This window comes from Mustela lutreola, chromosome 4, assembly GCF_030435805.1.
Source record: "Mustela lutreola isolate mMusLut2 chromosome 4, mMusLut2.pri, whole genome shotgun sequence".
NCBI lineage: Eukaryota > Metazoa > Chordata > Mammalia > Carnivora > Mustelidae > Mustela > Mustela lutreola.
In genome coordinates this window covers 189099528-189121091 of record NC_081293.1, presented here as the reverse complement: position 1 = coordinate 189121091, position 21564 = coordinate 189099528, and the positions used below count along the sequence as shown (strand labels likewise).

At 46.4% G+C, this 21564-nt stretch overlaps 1 protein-coding gene across 1 annotated transcript in view; it reads left to right on the top strand.

The window, feature by feature from the left end:
* DENND2A (DENN domain containing 2A) overlaps window positions 1–21564 on the top strand; it is a 104917-nt gene that overhangs the window by 42623 nt on the left and 40730 nt on the right. Inside the window, exons 4-7 of the mRNA XM_059172031.1 lie at window positions 2996–3123; window positions 4726–4847; window positions 16050–16250; window positions 21063–21156. Of these exons, the coding sequence (XP_059028014.1) occupies window positions 2996–3123; window positions 4726–4847; window positions 16050–16250; window positions 21063–21156 (545 nt within the window). The remainder of the gene's footprint in view (window positions 1–2995; window positions 3124–4725; window positions 4848–16049; window positions 16251–21062; window positions 21157–21564) is intronic.

Here is a 21564-nt window from a genome sequence, read left to right as displayed (position 1 = left end):
CCTCTCTCTCTGCCTACTTGTGATCTCTCTGTTAAAAAAACAAAAAAACAAACCATAGGCACCTAGGCTAAAAGCTGGAAGCCTGGCCATTCTTTGTGTTCCTGGGCCACGCCACAGGCTGAGCTCAGGATTAGAAGGAACAAGGGTGGAGTGGAGATCAGGGGTGATGAATTCAGATGTGGAGATACGAAGTTGAGAATTTAAAGAAAAACCTTGGGATACGCCCAAAGCCCAGAAAGAGGGAAAGGACCAGGAAGAGAGCCCATGAAGGCACAGGCAGTTGTATGAGGGGAGAAGTAGCATGTGGGCGGCCTTGCACCCAGCTCCTCAAACCCTAGGAGGACATGTGAGCCTGTGTTTGCAATGCTTTGCTGAACAAAACTTTTGTAAAATACAATAAAAAAGAATGATAGAGCAGTGACATGAAAAAAGACAACACTGTGCAAGTTCTAGTTGTGTTTTAGAAATTTATTCTGTCAAATTGATTTAAAAGTGTCTCAACATGGGCATCTCGCAGTTACACTTGATCTTGGGGTCATGAGTTCGAGTCCCATGTTGGGTATAGAAATTACTTTAAAAAAAAAAAAAAGAAATTTTTAAAACATTTCTAAATGCTTATTCTCAATTTCTTTGCCTGTCTCATTAGAATGCCAGCCCTGGCCCACAGAAAGGCCCCAGGAAGTGGTTAGGTTTTACCAGAAACTCACTAGTGAGCTTCAGGGGGCAGCTTCAGAAAAGGGATGCATACAGAGGCCAGGAAAGGAAAGAAAACCAGTGAGCCAGTTTTTAAAAGGAAGAAAAACCAGTGAGCTCCAGTAAAGGAATAGACAGAGAGCTTCAGCTCTTCCCTCCTCCTCCCAACACCCAACCCATGCCAGTTTACAACTGTTGGCAAGGAAGGTGAGAAATCACAGATTACGAGGGTCATTGCTTCCAGGGAAAGTTTTTCTAGAGGAAACCTGTGTGTGTGTTTAAAGAGAGAAGGATACTAGCCAAGAGGGAAAGATATAAAATGCAAGAAACCCCAGGGGCGCCTGCCTGGGTGCTCAGTCAATTGAGCAGCCAACTCTTGGTCTCAACTCAGGTATTGGTCTCAGGGTTGTGAGTTTGGGGCCCACGCTGGATGCGGAGCCTGCTTTTAAAAAAATGAAAAAATAAAACAAAATGGGGCGCCTGGGTGGCTCAGTGGGTTAAGCCGCTGCCTTCGGCTCAGGTCATGATCTCAGGGTCCTGGGATCGAGTCCCGCATCGGGCTCTCTGCTTGACAGGGAGCCTGCTTCCCTCTCTCTCTGCCTGCTTCTCCGTCTACTTGTGATTTCTCTCTGTCAAATAAATAAATAAAATCTTTAAAAAAAAAATAAATAAAAATAAAAAAAAAAAAACAAAATGCAAGAAACCCCAAAGCATGGAAGGCAGGCAAATGGCCCTTGCCTGGCTCTGCCCTCTCGTCGCCCAGCACTCGCCACCCTGTCCTTGCGGTACAGCCTTGCCGAATGTCTGTGTGTCCCCTCCACAAATGCCCCCAAGTTCCTGCGGCCACAGGATCTTCACAGGTGCCCTTTCCTCTTCTCGGAATACTCTTCCCCCAGCCGAGGTCTTTCTTCTGTTTTCCAGGTCTCAGCTTTAATGAGTAACTTTGTCAGCACGGCCTTACCTGATGCATCCCCAGCCGAAAAATGAAGCCTCCTTGACAGTCTCTGTGCTTTTCTGTCACTGAGCTTAACACAGTTTACCACTCTGTTTATTTGTGCATGCTCTGGTGAACGTCTGTCTTCCTCCTGTTCAGGGAAGGCGAGTATGTTCAACACAAATTCTTGACAAGTCTGCTGGAGATGGATTCCCGAGCCTGAGTGGGCAGCATGGTTCTGCTCCAACTGGGGGGTGGTGGAGGGGCGGGGAGGGAGGTTGTGGGTTACTTTGGAGAAGGATAGGGAGAGAGGAGAAAAAAGAGGAGATGGACTGAACCTGTGAGGCGGCCGAGGTCCTGTGTATTTCTTCTTACGGTCTACCTCATGGTCACTCCCAAATGTTCAGTGAAGCTTCAGAAATCAAACAAACTCAAGGTGAGTGGCTGAGTGGGCAGGGCGGGACAAGGGCCTGGACTTTGCATTAAGTCAGCCCCAGCAGGACAGGGACAGCCCCTGTGGATACAGGTGAGGGTGATAGCCAGAGAGTGAGCCCAGCCATGGATAGAGAAGCAGCCACACTTGCATCGATCTCTGAGGGGCAGATGGGGCGGGGAGGTGTCTCAGCTGGCCTCTGAGTTTCATTCGGACAATAACCCCTCAGTGAGAGAAGTAGGGAGGTGCCCAGGCCTCTGGTCCACTCTGAACTGGCCTTCGCTGCTCTTTTCCGATCATGAGTGTGTGCTCTGTAAACATTGCAGAGTGTTTAAAAAGTCCAGTAAAATGGGGCGCCTGGGTGGCTCAGTGGGTTGAGCCGCTGCCTTCCGCTCAGGTCATGATCTCAGGGTCCTGGGATCGAGTCCCGCATCGGGCTCTCTGCTCAGCAGGGAGCCTGCTTCCTCCTCTCTCTCTGCCTGCCTCTCTGCCTGCTTGTGATCTCTGTCTGTCAAATAAATAAATAAAATCTTTAAAAAAATAAAAAAATAAAAAATAAAAAATAAAAAGTCCAGTAAAGTGAAAGTGAAGAGAAGCCACGAGCCATTCGTCACTCCCAAGATAGTAGCTGTGTATTTCACTTCCTTCCCTTCTTCTTCTTTTCTATGTATATGATTGATTCCAAAGTTGGGACTCTGTGTGTGTGTGTGTGTACACACACTTTGCTACCTTTACACAGCATTAACAGTGTAAACATTCTTTCACATAAAAGCCACACTTCTTATTTAAGGATTTTCATACCTTCTTGCAAGAAACAGAGTTGATTTCAGTAAAAGAAATGTTTGCAGGAAGAAAATTGTTTGGTATATAATCTCTGGACCAGCCTAGTTTGATTCGAGTTCTTGTTTGCTTTTCTCCCACCTTGTACAAACCAGAAAGTCCTATGAGTTTGAAGACTTACTGCAGTCCTCCTCTGAGAACAGCAGGGTGGACTGGTACGCACAGACCAAGCTGGGGCTCACACGCACTTTATCCGAGGAGAACGTCTACGAAGACATTCTAGGTAAGAGGCCCACGTGCCTGTGCATGGGAATGAGTTTGTGAGAAAGGGGAGAAAGGAAATGGGGCTGAGTGCTTGAAACACACACGCACGTGCGCACATGCACAGAGTCTCGAAGAAATACGTGTACTCAGACAAATGAGTGAGCCGGGAGGGGTGAGAGAGAGGGACCCTCGAGGGACATGTGAGAGCACGGGGACCAGGGAGGGGTGTGGAAAGGCTGCTCAGAAACCGCCACAGAGGCAGCAGGGTGCGGCGGGACACGCTGGAGACGTGGAGTTTCGGTGGCCATGCCTGACTCTCGGCTCTGCTGTGTTAGCTGTATGCCACTGAGCTGGGGCCTTAGCTCCTCTGAACTTCAGTTCTCTCATCCGTATACTAAAGATGACCACAGCTGCTGGTCGGGTGGGGTGTGGGAGAAAATGGAAGGCAGAGTTCCCCGTGTGTCACAGATGCTCAGTGAAGTGTGGGGACTACCGAATGAAGGAAAACTCGGGCCGCCACCCTCTGCCCGAGTCTATAGGAGTGTGGCGGTAACAGGGCATCAAAACTCAGACTAAAATGAAAGTCTCTTATTAAAAATATATCTAATGTTGGCCTTAATTCTTTTAAATTCTCAAGTGGAGCTCAGATGCACTTGAATTAGTGAGTTAACTACTCCGCAGGGAGCATCACAGTTTGACTGGGGGGGGAGCTGGGCCCACTGGCCGCTTGTCCGCGGAGGTGGGTAGTCAGGAAGAAAGGAGCTGGTAAGAAGGAGAAGCTCACATGCAGCCACAGGCAAGGGACAGGTAGAGCAGATACACATACGCATATGTGCATACAGTCACCAGTACCAGAAGAGAAGACTCCGTGGCGGGAGAATACAGGAGACTGGAAGACGGGTGTGTGTGTTTAGCCAAGCTCTGAATTTCACCATGGACAATCTGAATTCTGGTGTCCAAGTTGTGGAGGTGGGTTGCTGCCAAAGCCGTAGGCTTCCCAGGTCCAAAGTGGTATGAGATCCGGTCTCCCATGTTACCTGACGGGGCAGCTTTCAGTTACAGAGAACAGAAGACCCCGCTGAAGTACCAAGGGCATTTGTTGGCTCATGTGACCCAAACTGGCCTGTTCTCCCTTGTTTCCTATCTCTCGGGTTAGCGCTGTGCTCAGCAGCTTTCCCATCAGCTCTGGAGAATCCGTACCTTCCAGTTGGAAAACAAGAACCCTTGTGCTGCACCCAAGAAAAACCTGAGGTTCACTCCGACTCTGACGAGACTGGTTTAGGTCCCTTGTTCATCTTCATAGCCCAGGAATCTGTGCACTGATTGGCGTAAGCTTGGGATATGAGCCCTTCCCTGACCTGGACACTGAGTCAGGGACTAGCGATACTCTGATTGGCTAAAGCTCTGCAGCTCAGAATGGAGTTAACTCTGTACACCTAAGACCTAAGACTGAGGACATGGGAAGTTACCCCAGTGAAAATCAGGGTACAGGAGGAAGGGCGTGAATGGGTAACAAGATAGCAGACATCCCCACACGGAGAGGCCAAGGTGTTGGGTAGATACCTGATAAGGCAAACTTACTTGATGTTCCCAGTTCCTGACTTGCTGACTTTGACCACAGATCCGCCAATGAAGGAAAACCCTTATGAGGACGTTGAGTTACATGGTCGCTGCCTGGGAAAGAAATGCGTCTTGACCTTTCCTGGTTCTCCCACTTCTTCCATTCCTGACACATCGTCTAAGGTATGAGTCCCCAGGGGAGCAGTGCAGGGAGAGGGGTCCCCCCCTCCCCCCACCCAGCACGATGACCCTGAGTGGAGTTCTGGATTATACTGAAATGCCAGGCCACCCTCACTGCTGGGCTCCTGGATGTATGTATTGGCCGCCTGCCTGCTCTTCTGCCTCTAGTTTTTCTGGAACCCCTCTGCTCAACCAGGCATCCTAAAATAGTATTGTAGCTTCTGGGTCAAGCTGAGTAAATATGACAGTATACCCATATTATACAACTATAAAGATTGTCCTGACCTAAAACAAAGTTTCTGGTGCAGAAACAGTACTTTTATAGCATGCTACCATTTGTGGGGTTTTAAATAGAAAAATATACATACATGTTTATGTACACAGAAGATTATCTCTATACAGAAACCTCAGAATGAGTAAGTAGGGACATCTGTGGAGCTGTCTGGGTGAATACATGGAGGTCAAGGTAGAAACTGATATTTTTTACAGAATATCCTTTTGAGCCTTTTGGAATTTTGCACCATGTACATATAGATAATAAAACTCTATTCTATATAACGCATTGCCTACAGGATTGAATTCATATTCCTTAGCTTGACATTAAATAATCTTTCATAATTGATCCCTGGGTACCCGTTACTACCTAATTTCCTACTTACAAAAGCTCCCCTCCAGCAAGAGCCTATTAATTGCCCCTCTGATATTAGAGGCCCAGGACTGGCAAACGTTTCCCCCAAAAGACCAGAAAGTAAATATAGACTCTCTGTTGTAACTACCCAGTGCTGCCATTGGAGTGTAAAGCAGCAGTAGACAGTATCTAAACAAAAGAATATGCTGTGTATTAAAAAAAAAAACAAAAAACAAAAAACTTAGGGGCACCTGGGTGGCTCAGTGGGTTAAGCCTCTGCCTTCGGCTCAGGTCATGATCTCAGGGTTCTGGGATCGAGCTCCACATCGGGCTCTCTGCTCGGCAGGGAGCCTGCTTCCTCCTCTCTCTCTGCCTGCCTCTCTGCCTACTTGTGATCTCTATCTGTCAAATAAATAAATAAAATCTTTAAAAACAACAACAAAAAACCTTAATGAGGCGCCTGGGTGGCTCAGTGGGTGCCTTTGGCTCAGGTCATGATCTCAGGGTCCTGGGATCGAGCCCCTCATCGGGCTCCCTTCCCCCCACCCTACCTGCCTCTCTGCCTACTTGTGATCTCTGTCAAATAAATAAATAAAATCTTTTAAAAAAAAACTAAAACAAAACTTTATAGACACCAAAATTTGATTTTTATGTAATTTTCACATCATGAAATCTTACTTATTTTCCAATCATTTAAAAATGTTTTAAAGATGCTGTTTATTTATTTGAGAGAGAAAGAGAGAGTATGAGCTGGGGGGAGGGATAGAGGGAGAGAGACAAGCAAACTCCACAACTGAGCAGGGTGCTCGACACGGGACCCGATCCCAGAACCCTCATCATGTCCTGAGCCAAAGGCTTAATCAACTGAGCCACCCAGACACCCCACCAACCATTTAAAAATGTAAGAACTGGGGCGCCTGGGTGGCTCAGCGGGTTTGGGCCTCTGCCTTCGGCTCAGGTTATGATTTCAGGGTCCTAGGATTGAGTTCCCCATCGGGCTCTCTGCTCGGCAGGGAGCCTGTTTCCCCCTCTCTCTCTGCCTGCCTTTCTGCCTACTTGTGATCTCTCTTTGTCAAATAAATACAAATAAAATCTTAAAAAAAAAAATGTAAGAACTATTCTTAGGTCATGGCCTATATAAAAGCAGATGGAGGGCCTGATATGGCCCACACGTTGTATTTTGCCCATCCCTGTGTTAGGTCATTTCTATGTCTGCCCTTCGTTCTTGCCTTTCTCTCCCCATCCTTTAAGGCCCAGATCAATCATGCTTCCTTCAGGAAACTTCTAGGTCATTCCAGTCCCTGGAACTCCCTCCCCTCTAACTCAGTGGGCTGAAGTGTTCATTTTATACCAAATTGTGTATACTGCATTATGATATCTCTTTGATTATTTGAAATATGATTTAAGTTGTGTAATGTATCTTAAAAACATCTCCCCAGGGGTGCCTGGGTGGTTCAGTGGGTTAAGTGTCTGCCTTTGGCTTGGGTCATTATCCTGGGGTCCTGGGATCGAGGCCCGAATCCGGCTCCCTGCTCTGTGGAGAGCCTGCTTCTCCCTCTTCCTCTGCCTGCCACTCTGCCTACTTGTGCTTTCTCTCTATCTCTCTGTCAAATAAATAAATAAAATCTTTAAAAAAAAATCAATCTCCCCAGCTATGTTATGAATTCCTCAAGTTCCTCAGTAATATGTTTGTGTCCCCTATAAATAGTTGTTATACAGTGTGTAGTTGTTCAAGAAATTAAGTAAAGGAAGGCCAAATCTAGGCTGCAAGTATCAGTTTAAATCCCATTGCAAAGATATGTTTCCAGCCCAAGAAAGGAAGCCATGTTCCTCTCTAGGCCCCACGGGAGGACAGCATTTGCTAGCAAGTGGGGGTCTGCACAGAAATCATGCCTTTTGTGTTCAGTGGTCACTCAGGGAGTCTGTCTGCCACTAGTCCTCCTGAAGAGAGTTGAAGGTAGAATCCATCATGAAGGGTAGATCTCATGTAACCAAACCAACTCCTGTCATTCTTGTGAAAGCTAGTTAACTGCAATTTTGCTTCTCGTATGGAAGAATGTTCTGGAAGCGTCCAGCCCAACAGATCATTAGAAGACAGTTCCTACTTGCCTCTGAAGTGTATTTTCATTGGCTATAGATGCCTTCAACATTCAGGAAGCCCTTCATTTCCCATAGTGGATAAGCTTGGCTTGACAGAGGAAGGGGGTCACAACTCAGTCTGCCCCTTCGTGTCCTACCTGGCTCTCCCCTGCCCTCCTCTCATGCTGGGAAGGCACTGCTCACCTCTTGGAACAATGAGCAACATCTGCCCACAGCAGCTGTGCAGTCTGAGCCAGGTGCTCCTCCCTCATGCCGGAGAATAAGGACCCAACAGCCCTTTTCTTCCCCTTCCTGCCAGGCTAGAGCAAACCCCAGTCCTCTATCACCACAACAGCTAAACACAGTAGGTAATCATGTCAGCAAGAGCTTGAGGTCCAGAAGCAGCTGTCGTGCAGAAGGACAGTCTGGGTGCCCAGGAAGCATGTCGGATTGCCCCTGGTACACGAAGGCTGCTTCCAGCTCTTTGCAAGTCATCAGCAGGACTCAGCGTCCATGCTCATTCCTCTGCTCTCCAACATCTGGGTGTCCGGTTGGTGCCCCCATTGTGGGGGACAGCTGCAGACTTCACCACTTCCTCCGTTTAGCTCATCAAATATTCATGGAGCGTCTGCTGCATCTGGGCTGCATCTGGGACCTTAGAATTGGCAGAAGCTATCCCTCTGTGGCCCCCTCCTCTATCAGCCTCTGAAGAGCCTATGACAGCTTTTAGGATTTTCATTTAATGAGATCGTGCCCAGTCCCAGTCCAGAGGTCAGGGTCAGCTGGACAGACAGGAGCAATTGTGCAGTTGGGGGCAGATGCTCAAAACACACAAGGCAAGCTCCTGAGATTAAGCCATTTTCTTTTCCTGCTGTGTATTACCCACCATCCCCACACCTAGAATGGCACACTAAATGTGTTAGGGACTAATTTTTGTAATAAAGGAAATCTAGGCTCGCGCCATTTTTTCTTAAGCAGGTTCCATGCCCAGTGTGGAGCCCAGCTTGGGGCTTGAACTCACAGCCCTGAGATCAAGACCTGAGCCAAGATCAAGTGTTGGACACTTAACCGACTGAGCCACCCAGGTGCCCAAGGCATTTTTTTTTTTCTTAGGCACTGGCATGTAGACGTTAGGGAACAAAATGTACCATTAACTAGCATTCTCTGGTTGCCTGGAGAGCCCACCCACACCATCTCCCACCAAAAACTGTACATCACTGAACCGTAACTATAGAGAGGCAGTATCTGGTCAAGCGTGTGAGTTCTAGAGTCTGACTGCCTGACCACTTGCTAGCTGTGTGACTTTGGGCAGATGTTCTCATCTACACGTGTCAGCTTTGTCATTGATAAAATAGGAACAATTAGGGATGCCTGGATGGCTCAGTTGGTTAAGCAGCTGCCTTCAGCTTGGGTCATGATCTCAGGTTGCTGGGATCCAGCTTCGCATTGGGCTCCCAGCTCAGCGGGAAGTCTGCTTCTGCCTCTGCCTCTGGCCCTCCCCACCCCTGTTTGTTCTTTCTCTCTGATAGATAAATACATAAAATCTGTAAAAAAAAAAAAAAAAAAAAAAAAAAGAACAATTATAGTACTCTCCTCTTAGGGGTCTTATGAAGATTAATCAAATTCATACTTGTAGAGGCACCTGAGTGGCTCAGTTGGTGAAGCATCTGCCTTCAGCGCAGGTCATGATCCCAGGGTCCTGTCCTGGGATCCAGTCCCACATCAGGCTCCCTGCTCAGCAGGGAGCCTACTTCTCTCACTCTTTCTCCCCCTGCTTGTGTTCCCTCTCTTACTGTGTCTCTCTCTGTCAAATAAATAAATAAAATCTTAAAAACCAATTCACACTTGTAAACCACTTAGTCTAGTGCCTGCAATGTAAGTACTATTTATGTATGTTTGGTAAATACAGAGAATTAGGCTTTTCAGTATTTTTTTTTTTTAATTTATCAGAGAGAGAGAGGGGAAGAGAGCGAGGACAGGCAGAGAGGCAGGCAGAGGGAGAAGCAGGCTCCCTGCTGAGCAAGGAGCCCGATGTGGGACTCGATCCCAGGACGCTGGGATCATGACCTGAGCCGAAGGCAGCTGCTTAACCAACTGAGCCACCCAGGCATCCCTCAGTATGTATTCTTTTTAAAAATAACCTTATTTCATCTCATCACAACATTCTCATCACAAAAGTTTTTTAAGGGGCTCAGTCGTCTGTCTTCAGCTCAGGTCATAATCCTGGAGTCCCAGGATCTGGCACCATGTCTGACTCTCTGCTCAGTGGGGAATCTGCTTCTTTCTCTCACACCCCCTCTCTTGTGCTCACTCTCTTTGTCTGAAATAAACAAAATCTTTTTTTTTTTTTAAAGATTTATTTATTTGACAGAGAGAAATCACAAGTAGACAGAGAGGCAGCCAGAGAGAGAGAGAGAGGGAAGCAGGCTCCCTGCTGAGCAGAGAGCCCGATGCGGGACTCGATCCCAGGACCCTGAGATCATGACCTGAGCCGAAGGCAGCAGCTTAATCCACTGAGCCACCCAGGCGCCCCAAACAAAATCTTTTTTTAAAAAGTTTTTTTTAAATACTGAAAAAGATGATGAGGAATATAAAACTCATCCAAAATTAAGAATTTTTATTTTTTTCTATAATAAATTATTAGTGTGCACGTGTGTATGTATGTGTGTGTGTGTACATAAAAAAGACTTGGGATGAGGTATATATACTTTTGTATTTTTGCTGGTTTTTTATATTTATCCTGAATATTTCCCCACATCATTAATTTCTTTTTTTTAAATAATCTTTATTGCCTGTATGGTATCCTGTCATTTAAATGTAATGTCTTTCTTGGGGCGCCTGGGTGGCTCAGTGGGTTAAAGCCTCTGCCTTCGGCTCAGGTCATGATCCCAGGGTCCTGGGATCGAGCCCCGCATCGGGCTCTCTGCTCAGCGGGGAGCCTGCTTCTTTCTCTCTCTCTGCCTGCTTCTCTGCTTACTTGTGATCTCTGTCTGTCAAGTTAATAAATAAAATCTTAAAAAAATAAAAAATAAATAAATGTAATGTCTTTCTTTACAATAGTATAATGTGTCAATTGTTGAAATATGTGTGTATGCCTTCCTATGTATTTCTCTGTGTGTATATGGAAATATGTGTACCTGTGGGCGTATATGAACAAATGTGTATGCTTGTGAGAATGACATCTGGGTACTTGGAGGAGGCCTTTAGGAAAGAGAGTAGGAATGAGGTGGAGTTAGGTACGGAAGAGATGAGATATTTTGTTGTATCAAGGACTCTTCTTCTCTTTACATCACGGTGTCCTGAGGAGGTAAGACAGGGACAGTGGAAGAAAGGAAGGAATTAAACCACCATTCTCAGACGAGAACCCTGGCTCAAGTCCAGGTCAGCTCCCTCTAGGGAGGCACGCAGTTTCCCTCTCCTCCCCACCAGGAAGGCCCCTGGCCAGGGCCCATCACACTTGGTTCCCCAAAATAACTCATGAAGTTTCAACAGAGTTCTTGTCTGCTTTTCTTTCTTGGACACCACAGATCTTTTGCTGGGTCCGTCGTGAATCCAGTGTTTATGAGATTAGGGAAACTCTGTGGGCCTCTTCAACAGAGGTAGGCCCCTTCCTAGAGGCTGTTCCAGAGAGACACAATGGAATGGGCGTGTTATCACCAAGACATGTTGGTGTGAGGCTTTCTGATCAAAAGCTCTAAACTTCTCTGGGCCACAGCCTGACATAGTCATCCCGAGGATCCTGCAGTGTCTTTCCTTTTAATACTATAGTTCAGGTTTGGCAAACTACTGCTGGATGACTGGTTTAGTAAATCAAGTTTTCCTGGAACATGGCCATGCTCGTTCACATACATATTGTGTATGGCTGCTTTTGAACTGGCAATGGCGGAGTTGTATAATTGTGACAAAGCCGAAAATATTTACTGTCTGGCCTTTAAGAAAAAACTTGCTGCCCCCTGCTAAGGACTAAGATTCACACCCTCATTTTCAAAGGCCTTCCACAGACAATTCGATGTCATAATGGCTGCATGATCTCTTCCATCTGTTTCAATGTACTCACTCTGAGCCATGAGCACCCTCTCTGGTCTAACTTTTTTTTCTTTTAAGATTTTATTTATTTATTTGTCAGAGAGAGAGCACAAGCCGGGGTAACAACAGGCAGAAGGAGAAGCAGGCTCCCTCGCTGAGCAAGGAACCCGATTCAAGACTCGATCCCAGAAACCTGGGATCAGGACCTGAGCTGAAAGCAGAAGCTGAAAGCAGATGCTTAACCAGCTGAGCCATTCAAGCATCCCTCTGGGCTAATTTGCACTTCCTCACTTCTATGCCTCTTCTCAGATTGTGCTACTTGAGAATGCTCTACCCCAGAGCCCTGTAGATCCTTTGTTATCAGTTAAGTAGCAGCTGAAATTCCACCCCCTCAAGAAAGCTCCCTGGACATTTTTTGAGGCTGATTCTGGGTGCTCTGGGGGGCACACCAGGGCCCCATTCCCCAGCAGTGTCACCACAAGGGGATGCAGCCCACACAACCCCAGACCCCAGGCAGGTCTCTGAACACTCTTTACAGAACTGGGTGCCATGTTTTGATATCTTTCTGTGTTCTTTCTTCTCAGAGCTTTTCATAGGTCAGATCTTTGAACAAACACTCACAACTTAGAAGTCTACTGAAAACAGGTACCTGCTTTTTGCTGACTAATTTGATAGGCAGTTCTAATGCCGTGAAAGAAATGGGGCCATTTGCTTGGATCTCACTACAGATGGAATTTGGTCTGTAAAAAAGCTTGTCATTCTTCCTTCTTTTTGTGCTCGTGTAATTATTAAGATGCCCACAGTGAGCAAACCATACTGGCTTTTTCTACTCAGGGCTTGTGGTACTAAGCAGTTGATTGCACTCTGTAGACTCATGATTCAAACATCGGAGCAGGCCACTTAGGAAAGTGAGGAGTCTTTATTCCCAGAAATCTTTAGAAAAGGTTCTAGAGTTTGTGTTATATACTATTCAGAACTACAAGAATTGAGAAATCAATGGAACAGAAGAAGACTATTCTATGAATTTAAGAGATAGTGAATGTGGCCTTGTAAACTGATAGTAAAAGACAAGACTCATTTATTAAATGGAATAGGGATAACTTAGCTTGGAGAAAAATCAGTTTAGACTAACATATAAAAAAATAAATTACTGATGGATTAATGAATAAAATATGTTCAAAGTAGACTACAAAAATCCAAAAGAGAATGTAATTAAGTATGTATTAAACTTCTAAAAAGATACAGATTTTCTAGAGAGGCAAGATTAAATCAATTGCACAGAAAAGATAAACAGATTTGCATATATAAAAATTTTATATGATAAAAAAAAAACATGGGAAAAACACACTTGCAGTAAAACTGACAAATATTTCATATCTATTCTAAATAAAGAGCTCATTCAAATTAATAAGAAAAACACTGGGTTCCCAAAAGATAAATAGGCAAAGAACATAAATAATATACTAAAGAGGGGTACCTGAGTGGCTCAGTCAGTTAAACGTCTGCCTTCAGGTCAGGTCATGATCCCAGGGTTCTGGGATTGAGCCCTGCATCAGGCTCCCTCTTGGGGAGCCTGCTTCTCCCTCTCTCTTTGCCCCTCACCCTGCTTGTGCTTTCTCTCTTTCTCTCAAATAAATAAATAAACAAATAAAATATTTTAAAAAATAACATTAGTATGCAGTTAGCATATTAAGGTTTGAAAAAATGTCCACGTTACATGAGAAAAACATATTCACTGCTTGTTGTGTATCAGGTATTTTGCTAGGTGCTTTATATACATTTTCATCACCTAATTCATTAATTCATTTTTAAAAAAACACTTTGGGATGCCAGGGTAGCTCAGTCATTAAGCGTCTGCCTTCGGCTTGGGTCATGATCCCGGGTCCTGGGATTGAGCCCTGCATTGGGCTCCCTGCTTAGGGGAAAGCCTGCTTCTCCCTCTCCCACTCCCCTTGCCTGTGTTCCCTCTCTCTCTGTGTCTCTCTCTCAAATAAATAAATAAAATCGTAAAAAAAAAAAAAAAAGAGGGGTGCCTGGGTGACTCAGTGGGTTAAAGCCTCTGCCTTCAGCTCAGGTCATGATCCCAGAGTCCTGGGACCGAGCCCCACATCGGGCTTGCTGCTCAGTGGGGAGCCTGCCTCCCTTCCTCTTTCTGCCTGCCTCTTGTGATCTCTGTCTTTCAAATAAATAAATAAAATCTTAAAAAAAAAAAAAAGACACTTTGCAGTTATAGTATCATACAGTGTGTATCCTGAAAGTACCTTTAGGAAACAGGTAGTCCAAGTAGTTTTTTTTTTTTTTTAAGATTTTATTTATTTATTTGTCAGAGAGACAGAGGGAGAGAGAGAGCACGAGCACAGGCAGACAGAGTGGCAGGTAGAGGCAGAAGGAGAAGCAGGCTCCCCACCGAGCAAGGAGCCTGATGCGGGACTTGATCCCAGGACACTGGATCATGACCTGAGCTGAAGGCAGCCGCTCAACCAACTGAGCCACTCAGGCGTCCCCCAAGTAGTTTTTAAATTATATCTTACTATTATTTATTTCCATGTTAACATATTCATATGGTTCAAAATTTAAGAATATGAAAAGTATATGGTGACAAATCTTCCTCTTGCCCCTGACCCTCCATTTCTCTCCCCCAGAACAACCACTGTTAGTTTCTTATGTATTCTTCAGAGCTAGTCTATGCATACACCAGCAGAATAGCCCCTTAGAACACACAATATCAAAATGTTACGCCAACAGTTCTACCCCTTGCTTTTTTCTTTTTTTATCATTAAAAAAAAATTTATTTGACAGAGAGAGAGAGACATCACAAGTAGGCAGAGAGGCAGGCAGCGGGGGAGGGGGAAGCAGGCTCCCCGCAGAGCAGAGAGCCTGATGCAGGGCTTGATCCCAGGACACTGAGATCGTGACCTGAGCCGAAGGCAAAGGCTTAACCCACTGAGTCACCCAGGTGCCCCTGCTTTTCCTTTTTTAAAAATTTATTTATTTATTTGATGGAGAGAGGTCACAAGTAGAGGCAGGCAGAGAGAGATTGTGGGGGGGAAGGCTCCCCGCTGAGCAGAGCACCCGATGTGGGGCTTGATCCCCGGACCCTGAGACCATGACCCGAGCCAAAGGCAGAGGCCTAACCCACTGAGCCACCCAGGCGCCCTGTCCCTTGCTTTTTATGCTTAACAATATGCATCTGAGGGAACCTTCTATATCAGTACATTAAGATTTTTTTATACCTGCGTTGTACTCCACTGTACCATAACTTATTTGACCAGCTTCTGCTGATGGACATTTAGGTTGTCACCAGTATTTTGTGTTTATAAACCATTTCACATAGACAGTATAGCTTGCCTCGTTCAAAGTAACTTTGCACAAGTATGCATCAGTAGGGCCCATTCCTACAGGTGGAACTGCTAGGTGAAAAGGTATCTGTGTTTGTCATTTTTTGACACTGCTCCATGCGCTCCTTATAACTGTACCAATTTCCAGTTCCGCCAGCGTTGTATGAAAGTGTGAAAGGGACTGTTTCCCTCACTTTCAGTATTCTAGTGAATTACCAAATTTATCTTTGCTAATCTTAGAGTGAAAAATGTCTCTTTGATGGAGTTTTAATTTTTTCTTATGAGTGATGCTAAGAATCTTACATCAAAGCATCGTTGTATTTCTTTTTCTATAAATTTTCCATTCCTGTTTTGTTTACCTATTTGTCTTTTCATTAATTTGTAGTATGTTTTAGAAAAATAACTTCTATGAGTTTCAGGGTTTGGGGAAGGCTTTTGTTCTTTATTTTCCTTTTCTTTTTTTTTTTAACCAGTTTTCTTTTTGCCTTAGACCTTAAAGTGGCTCATTTTTAGAAATGCACTTTCTCACTTCTCAATCTCACTTCTCAATCACTAAGACACTGAGCCTTAGGGATTGAAACTCTTCGTACAAGAGGTACTCAGCTTATCAGCAGCAGGGTCAAAGCTGGGCTTAGGTTGTCTCCCTCCCAATACAGTAGGTCTTGGTTCTCAGAATGCCTGCTTTGTACAAATAGGGGATTGAGCCAGTGAATTCCCCCTTGCCTAAAAAGAGAGACTGGAGTGGAAATGCCTAGGTGGCTCAGCCGGTTAAGCATTTGCTTTTGGTTCAGCTTATGATCTCAGGGTCCTGGGATCAAACTCCATATCACGCTCCCTGCTCAGGGGGGAGTCTGCTTCTCTCTCTCCCTCTGCCCTTCCGTTCATACTCATTCAATCATGCGCGCGCTCTCTCTCTCAGATAAATAAATAAATAAATAATAAAATCTTAAAAAGAGAGCGAGAGAGACTGGATTGGATTTGTATCCTTACTCAGAGACAAACTCAGCATAACCCTGGGAAGAAGGACCAGCTGTCCCCTCTCCACCTCATAGTCCGTATCACCGGCACCCCCAGCTGTCTCCCACTTGGCCTTTTGTCTTTACTCTTCTTTTCGTTTCTCCTTTCCCCTTCTAGCAGTCATTGGCCAAACCGGCTTTTTTCCGGCAAAATTCAGAGAGGAGGAACTGCAAGCTGCTGGACACCAGGAAGCTGAGTCGGGATGGATACGGGTCCCCTTCCAAAATCAGCCCCCCCTCCACTCCCAGCAGCCCTGATGACACTTTCTTTAACCTTGGAGACCTGCAGAATGGCAGGAAGAAGAAAAAGATACCCAAGGTAAGGCTTGCAACAAGCTTCATGTGCAGATATGCACTCTCCCTTCCCTGCAAAGGAAGGTTGCAGAGGAGTGTGGGCAGAGAAGAGAACACTGGCCCTCTTCTACCTGCTTCATCACAGACCAGGTAGACACTGTGAAGCCCGCAGGGCTGGGCTCTCTGGGCCTTTGTCATAATAGTGACTGTGGTCCTGTAGCCGTCTTGTCCCAGCCTAAACTCTCATTATCCTCGTGATCCCAGACCATGTTTCCAATACCTCAAAAGGCCATTTCCTCCTCCTTCACGGCCTCAAAAAGTAGAGCTCCAGTCATCCCACTGTAACTCACACTTTGCCCAACACTGGACGCAGAGGCCGTGCCATGTGGAGCCTGTGTTCTGAGGCAACACTTGTCAAAAGTCCATCTTTCCTCGCTCTTTTCTACCTGAAAGGTAAAACGTGCCCGGGGGATGTGGTTCCTAATGCGTCTGCTAGTGACTCAGTTCCCTTTTGCACTATTCCAGCCCTGCGTGCTGTCCCTGTGCAGTGGTAACTTTGGTACCAACTTCATACGGGAACTTTTAGAACAGGGATTCTTCATTTCAGGGTACGTGGATGGATGGATGGGATTTAGGGGTCACGAAACCCAGAAAACTGCATGAGACTTTGTATTGAGAGTTTTGGAGGATGGAGGGAGGCCAGAGGGGAAGATTGTAGGTTTCATCAGATTTCTCAGAGTGATGCATTGACCTGAAAATCATGGGACATTTACAAGCTGGTTCCTCCTAACAGTTTGGTTAGTCAGTATTTGGAGCCATAATTTTACCCCTACCACACCCGTCCCCAACTTTCTCATTCAAATGAAGTTAAGTCACCTTGCCCATCAGAGTACCCTCTGAAGAGTAAGGGCCGCGAGGGTCCTTGGTTGAGAAAACACCTGTAACCTGCAGCCTGGTCAGAGGGGACTTGGAGTTGGAACAGGAGAGAAGCCATTTTCCTTTGTTTTGCTGAGGAAGGGCAGACAAAGGGACCAGGACAGGTGCCTCCCCCTTCCTGGTCTCCCCATTGACCTTGTCCTACCCAGGGCCCAGGGTGTGGAGCAGGTTGCATACTGATTATTTGATGTTTGCTGAATGAGCTCCACTAACCTAGGGACCCCAGTCTCTTTCAGCACGGATTCACTCCCATGCCTCCCCTCGGAGGCCCTCCAAGGTCACTGTCCTCTGCCATCATGGTAGCTGCTGCGGGGGGGGGCCCCCCCAAGGTGTGGTGTCTCTAGCCACTCCCTTAAACGCCCCTTCTGCTTGTTCTGGCATCATTATAGGTATCTATAAGGTCAAAATCCTACAGTTGTAGAATAATTAAAAGTGGCTATGCACAGCCATACTGCCAGGCTCACCATCATTTTAGCAAATTAAACAGGGATAATCAAATGAATTAGCTGTTGGGTTAAAAGAGCTTTAACACAACTCTGAGTTTGAGTACGTGATTCTTTTTCTTTTTTTCTTTTAAAATTCTATTTATTTATTTGAGAGAGTGAGAGAGAGCAAGCACGTGGGGGTGGGGCACAGAGAGAGTGAATCTAAACCAGACGCCCTGCTGAGCGTGAAGCCCAACGTGGGGCTGGATCCCCCCTGACCCCGAGGTCATGACCTGAGCCAAAATCAAGAATCGACATGTAGGGACACCTGGGTGGCACAGTCGGTTAAGCATCTGCCTTTAGCTCAGGTCATGATCCCAGGGTCTTGGAATCAAGTCCCACATAGGACTCCTTGCTCAGTGGGGAACCTGCTTCTCCCTCTCACTCTGCCATTCCCCCTGCTTGTGCATAGTCTCTCTTTTTTTCTCTCTCTCTCTGTCAAAATTAATAAAATCTTTAAAAAGAAAAAAGAAAAAAAAATAATTGGCACTTAACCTACTGAGCCATCCAGGTGCCCCCTAGTACAGAAACAACAAAACTTAACTCCTGTTCAAGTACAATTATGTGAGAGCATGTTTAAAGCTTTGCTCTCGGGGGAAAATTTTTTAAATAAAAATGAACAAAGAGGGACGCGTGGGTAGCTCATTTGGTTGGGCTGCGCCTTCGGTTCAGGTCTTGATCCCAGTGTCTTGGGATGAGTCCCGCATCAGGCTCCTTGCTGGGCGGGGAGCCTGCTTCTCTCTCTGGCTCTGCCTGCTTGTATGCTCTCTCTCTCTCTCTGATAAGTGAATAAAATCTCTAAAAGAAAAAAAAAAAAGGAACAAAGATTTATCGAGTGGTGTATATATGGCTTCCACTTATTCCGTGACCTGATTTAAAGTGAGAGGAATGTTCTCTGTCACATCATTTATACTACCCACATGGCACTCAGAAACTGTCTTGTATGATAGCTACGAATGCATCTTGGTCCTTCCTGTAAGCTTGTAGACTCCCTGAGAATGGAGGCCGTGTCCCATACATCTTTTTACCACACCCCCCAGCTTCTAGCAAAACCCCTTGTACATAGGGGACGCTTAGTATTCATCCAACAAATTCACAATCAACAGATACTTGTTGAGTACCTACCACGTGCTGGGCACTGTTCCAGCTCATACAGGGACTGTCATCAAGCAGCAAACAGAAGTGACCAAGATGCCCACCTGTGTGGAACTCAATTCCGGTGTTTACTGCATTTTAGTAAGTGGAAGGATGTTACCTCTATCTTAGGGGCCTTCTTTCTGGTTCATTGGATATGGGGTGAGAGGAGGCCGAATGGGTCCAAAAATTCTCCTCCCAGAAGAACCACAATTTGACCTAATAACTCATTTGTTTATTTATATATTTTTAAATTGTGGTAAATAAATATATATAACATAAAAACTGCCATTTCAACCATTTTTAAGCATACAGTTCAGTAGCATTAGTGCATCTACACTGTTATCCAGCCAGTCACCAGCATCCATCTCCAGAACTGCTCATCTCCCTGGACAGAAACTCTGCGTTCTGCCCTCCCCCCACCTCTGGCAACCACCCTCCCACGTTCTGTCTCTGTGAATGTGCCTGTGCCAGGTACCTCCTGTAAATGGAATCGTACGGTATTTGTCCTTTTATGACTGACTGATTTTTCTTAGCAGAACATCCTCGGGTTTCATTTATGTTGGAGCGTGTGTCCGAATGCCCTTCCTCTTGAAGGCTAAATGATATTCCACTGTGTGTACGTGCCACATCGCGTTTACCCATTCATCCCTTGATTGACACTGGGATGTTTTCATTTCCTGGCTGTTGTGAATAATACTAACATCTCACGTATGCCTTGTCTTCTTCCATGGGGAATGGGGTTAGCGTCATTATTCCAGTGGTTAGGACGTATGTAAAAGGAAAAGAGGGCTGGCTCAGTGGTGTGAACTCCAGGGAACTGGCCGGTTCCTAAGATCAAACGTAAATAACGGCCACATGGCAGGGATTTGGTGCTGAAGGCACGTCATTCAGATTCAAGGCAAAGCCAGCACTGGGTTGGGGATGAGGAGTTCACAACGAGAACTGGCAGGGCCAGGGCTGGGCCACCTGTCAGGACCCAGAGTATGTGGCTGACCAAGAATATGGCAGGGCAGTGTCGTAGTCTGCAGAACTGGAGGGCTGGGGCCCAGGCCCACCACAAGGAGACCCGGAGGGTGAGCCATCTTCCTCCACTGGTGGTCCAGTGCTCTGGCCTGTGGCGAGGAGCTGGTGAGCTACTTCGGGCAGTGAGACAGAGAAGCAGAGGGTGGAGACAGGGATTGGCAGCAGCTAACCCACCGCACCCACCTGCGTGCCCATCGCCCAGTTTACTACTGCCCATCCTCTCTCCAATTCTTCCATGGCCAAAAAGAATATAAACTTTTCAAGGCAGCTCTCAAACCCAGCTCCCCTTTCAAATCACCTGTTGGGGGGCACCTGGCTGGCTCACTCGGAGGAGTGTATGGCTCTTGATCTTGGAGTCATGGCTTCGGGCCTTCGAAGCCTCACGTTGGGTGTAGAGATTACTAAAGAAAATAAACTTTAATTAATTAATTTAATTAAAATCCCGAGTTGGTTTGTCTCAGCTGTGCATGGGTAGACTTCCCTTTCTCGCAACCAGGTGGAGCCCAGGAAGCTTCCACTCTTGAAATGTGCAGGTGGTGCTGTGAAGCCTGGTGGGAAGTGCTGCAGGGCTTCCATCACCAGATGGGTCTGCTAGAGTCAGCCTGGAAAATGTGCTGCTGAGTGGTGGGGTCTGCTGAGCAGCCCGGGAGATCATGAAAGGCCTCCCTGAGTGTGGATGAGCGCTCCCCTGCCAGAGGGGGTTTGCTGGGTGTGCTGGGTGGAGGGCACGACCATGAAGTCCCAAGCTAGAACTCAAAATCCCCCATAATCCCCTTGCCCCCTTGCTGCCCAGTGCTGCTCAGATGGTCTTTGGCACTGTTCCGACAGAAGGGGCCCTGCCTGGGAGGTTTTTATTTTTGGTTTTTGTTTGTTTGTTTGTTTGTTTTTTCCTGGGGAGAGCAAAGGCTGCTTCCAAACCGCAGAGACATCAAAGCATGGAGGGGGAGCAGCCATCCCATGATTAGCCAATGAAATCATCTCCCTGTGTCTCAGCTGTATGTGTTAGTGTATTTAGACATCACCCGTCCATACATCAGTGAGGCTGGCAGCCTCCTTTAGTGTTCTCAAAAGTCACGTTCCTGTCTGGTGGAAAAGAATAGTTGAAAGATGCCAGTTGACCATTGGGAAATGGCCCCTCCCTCTTTCTTTCCCCCCACCGTCCATGGTCCCAGAGAAGAATGAGCAGCAAAGAAACCCCAGCTGCACATGGAGAGGAAGCTGCTAACACTGGCTTTTCTTCTCCCGGTGTCTGGCAGCTGGTGTTGCGAATCAATGCCATTTATGAGGCCCGGAGAGGAAAGAAACGCGTGAAGAGGCTGTCCCAGTCAATGGAGAGCAACTCAGGAAAAGGTAGAGCCCCCGCCATCGCCCCAGCTCCCCCCACAATGTGAAAAGAGGCTCCCTGTTGTTCTGGGCTGGCTCACCAAACAGGAGACCAAGTCGGTGCTTTGTAAATACCTCCTGTTGCCCTGCAGCAGCGAAGAGCTGGGAAGGAGCTCAGCCTGGTGGTGCGTCCTCTGGTCCTCTTTCACTGTCTGTCCGTCAAGCCAGCCCAGCGCTGAGAGCTCTGAGCTCACCGTGGGGGCCGCCTTCTTTGCTTCGGGGACATAAAAGGAATCAGTATCTGCTCTATTACTGGATATAAGTACCATCTGAACTAGAGCCACATTAATTTGGAAATTGCATTTAGTTGGACGAAGACATCCTTTATCTATTACATCTAAATCGACAGAAAGAAAATAGCCCCTCTGAAGTAGA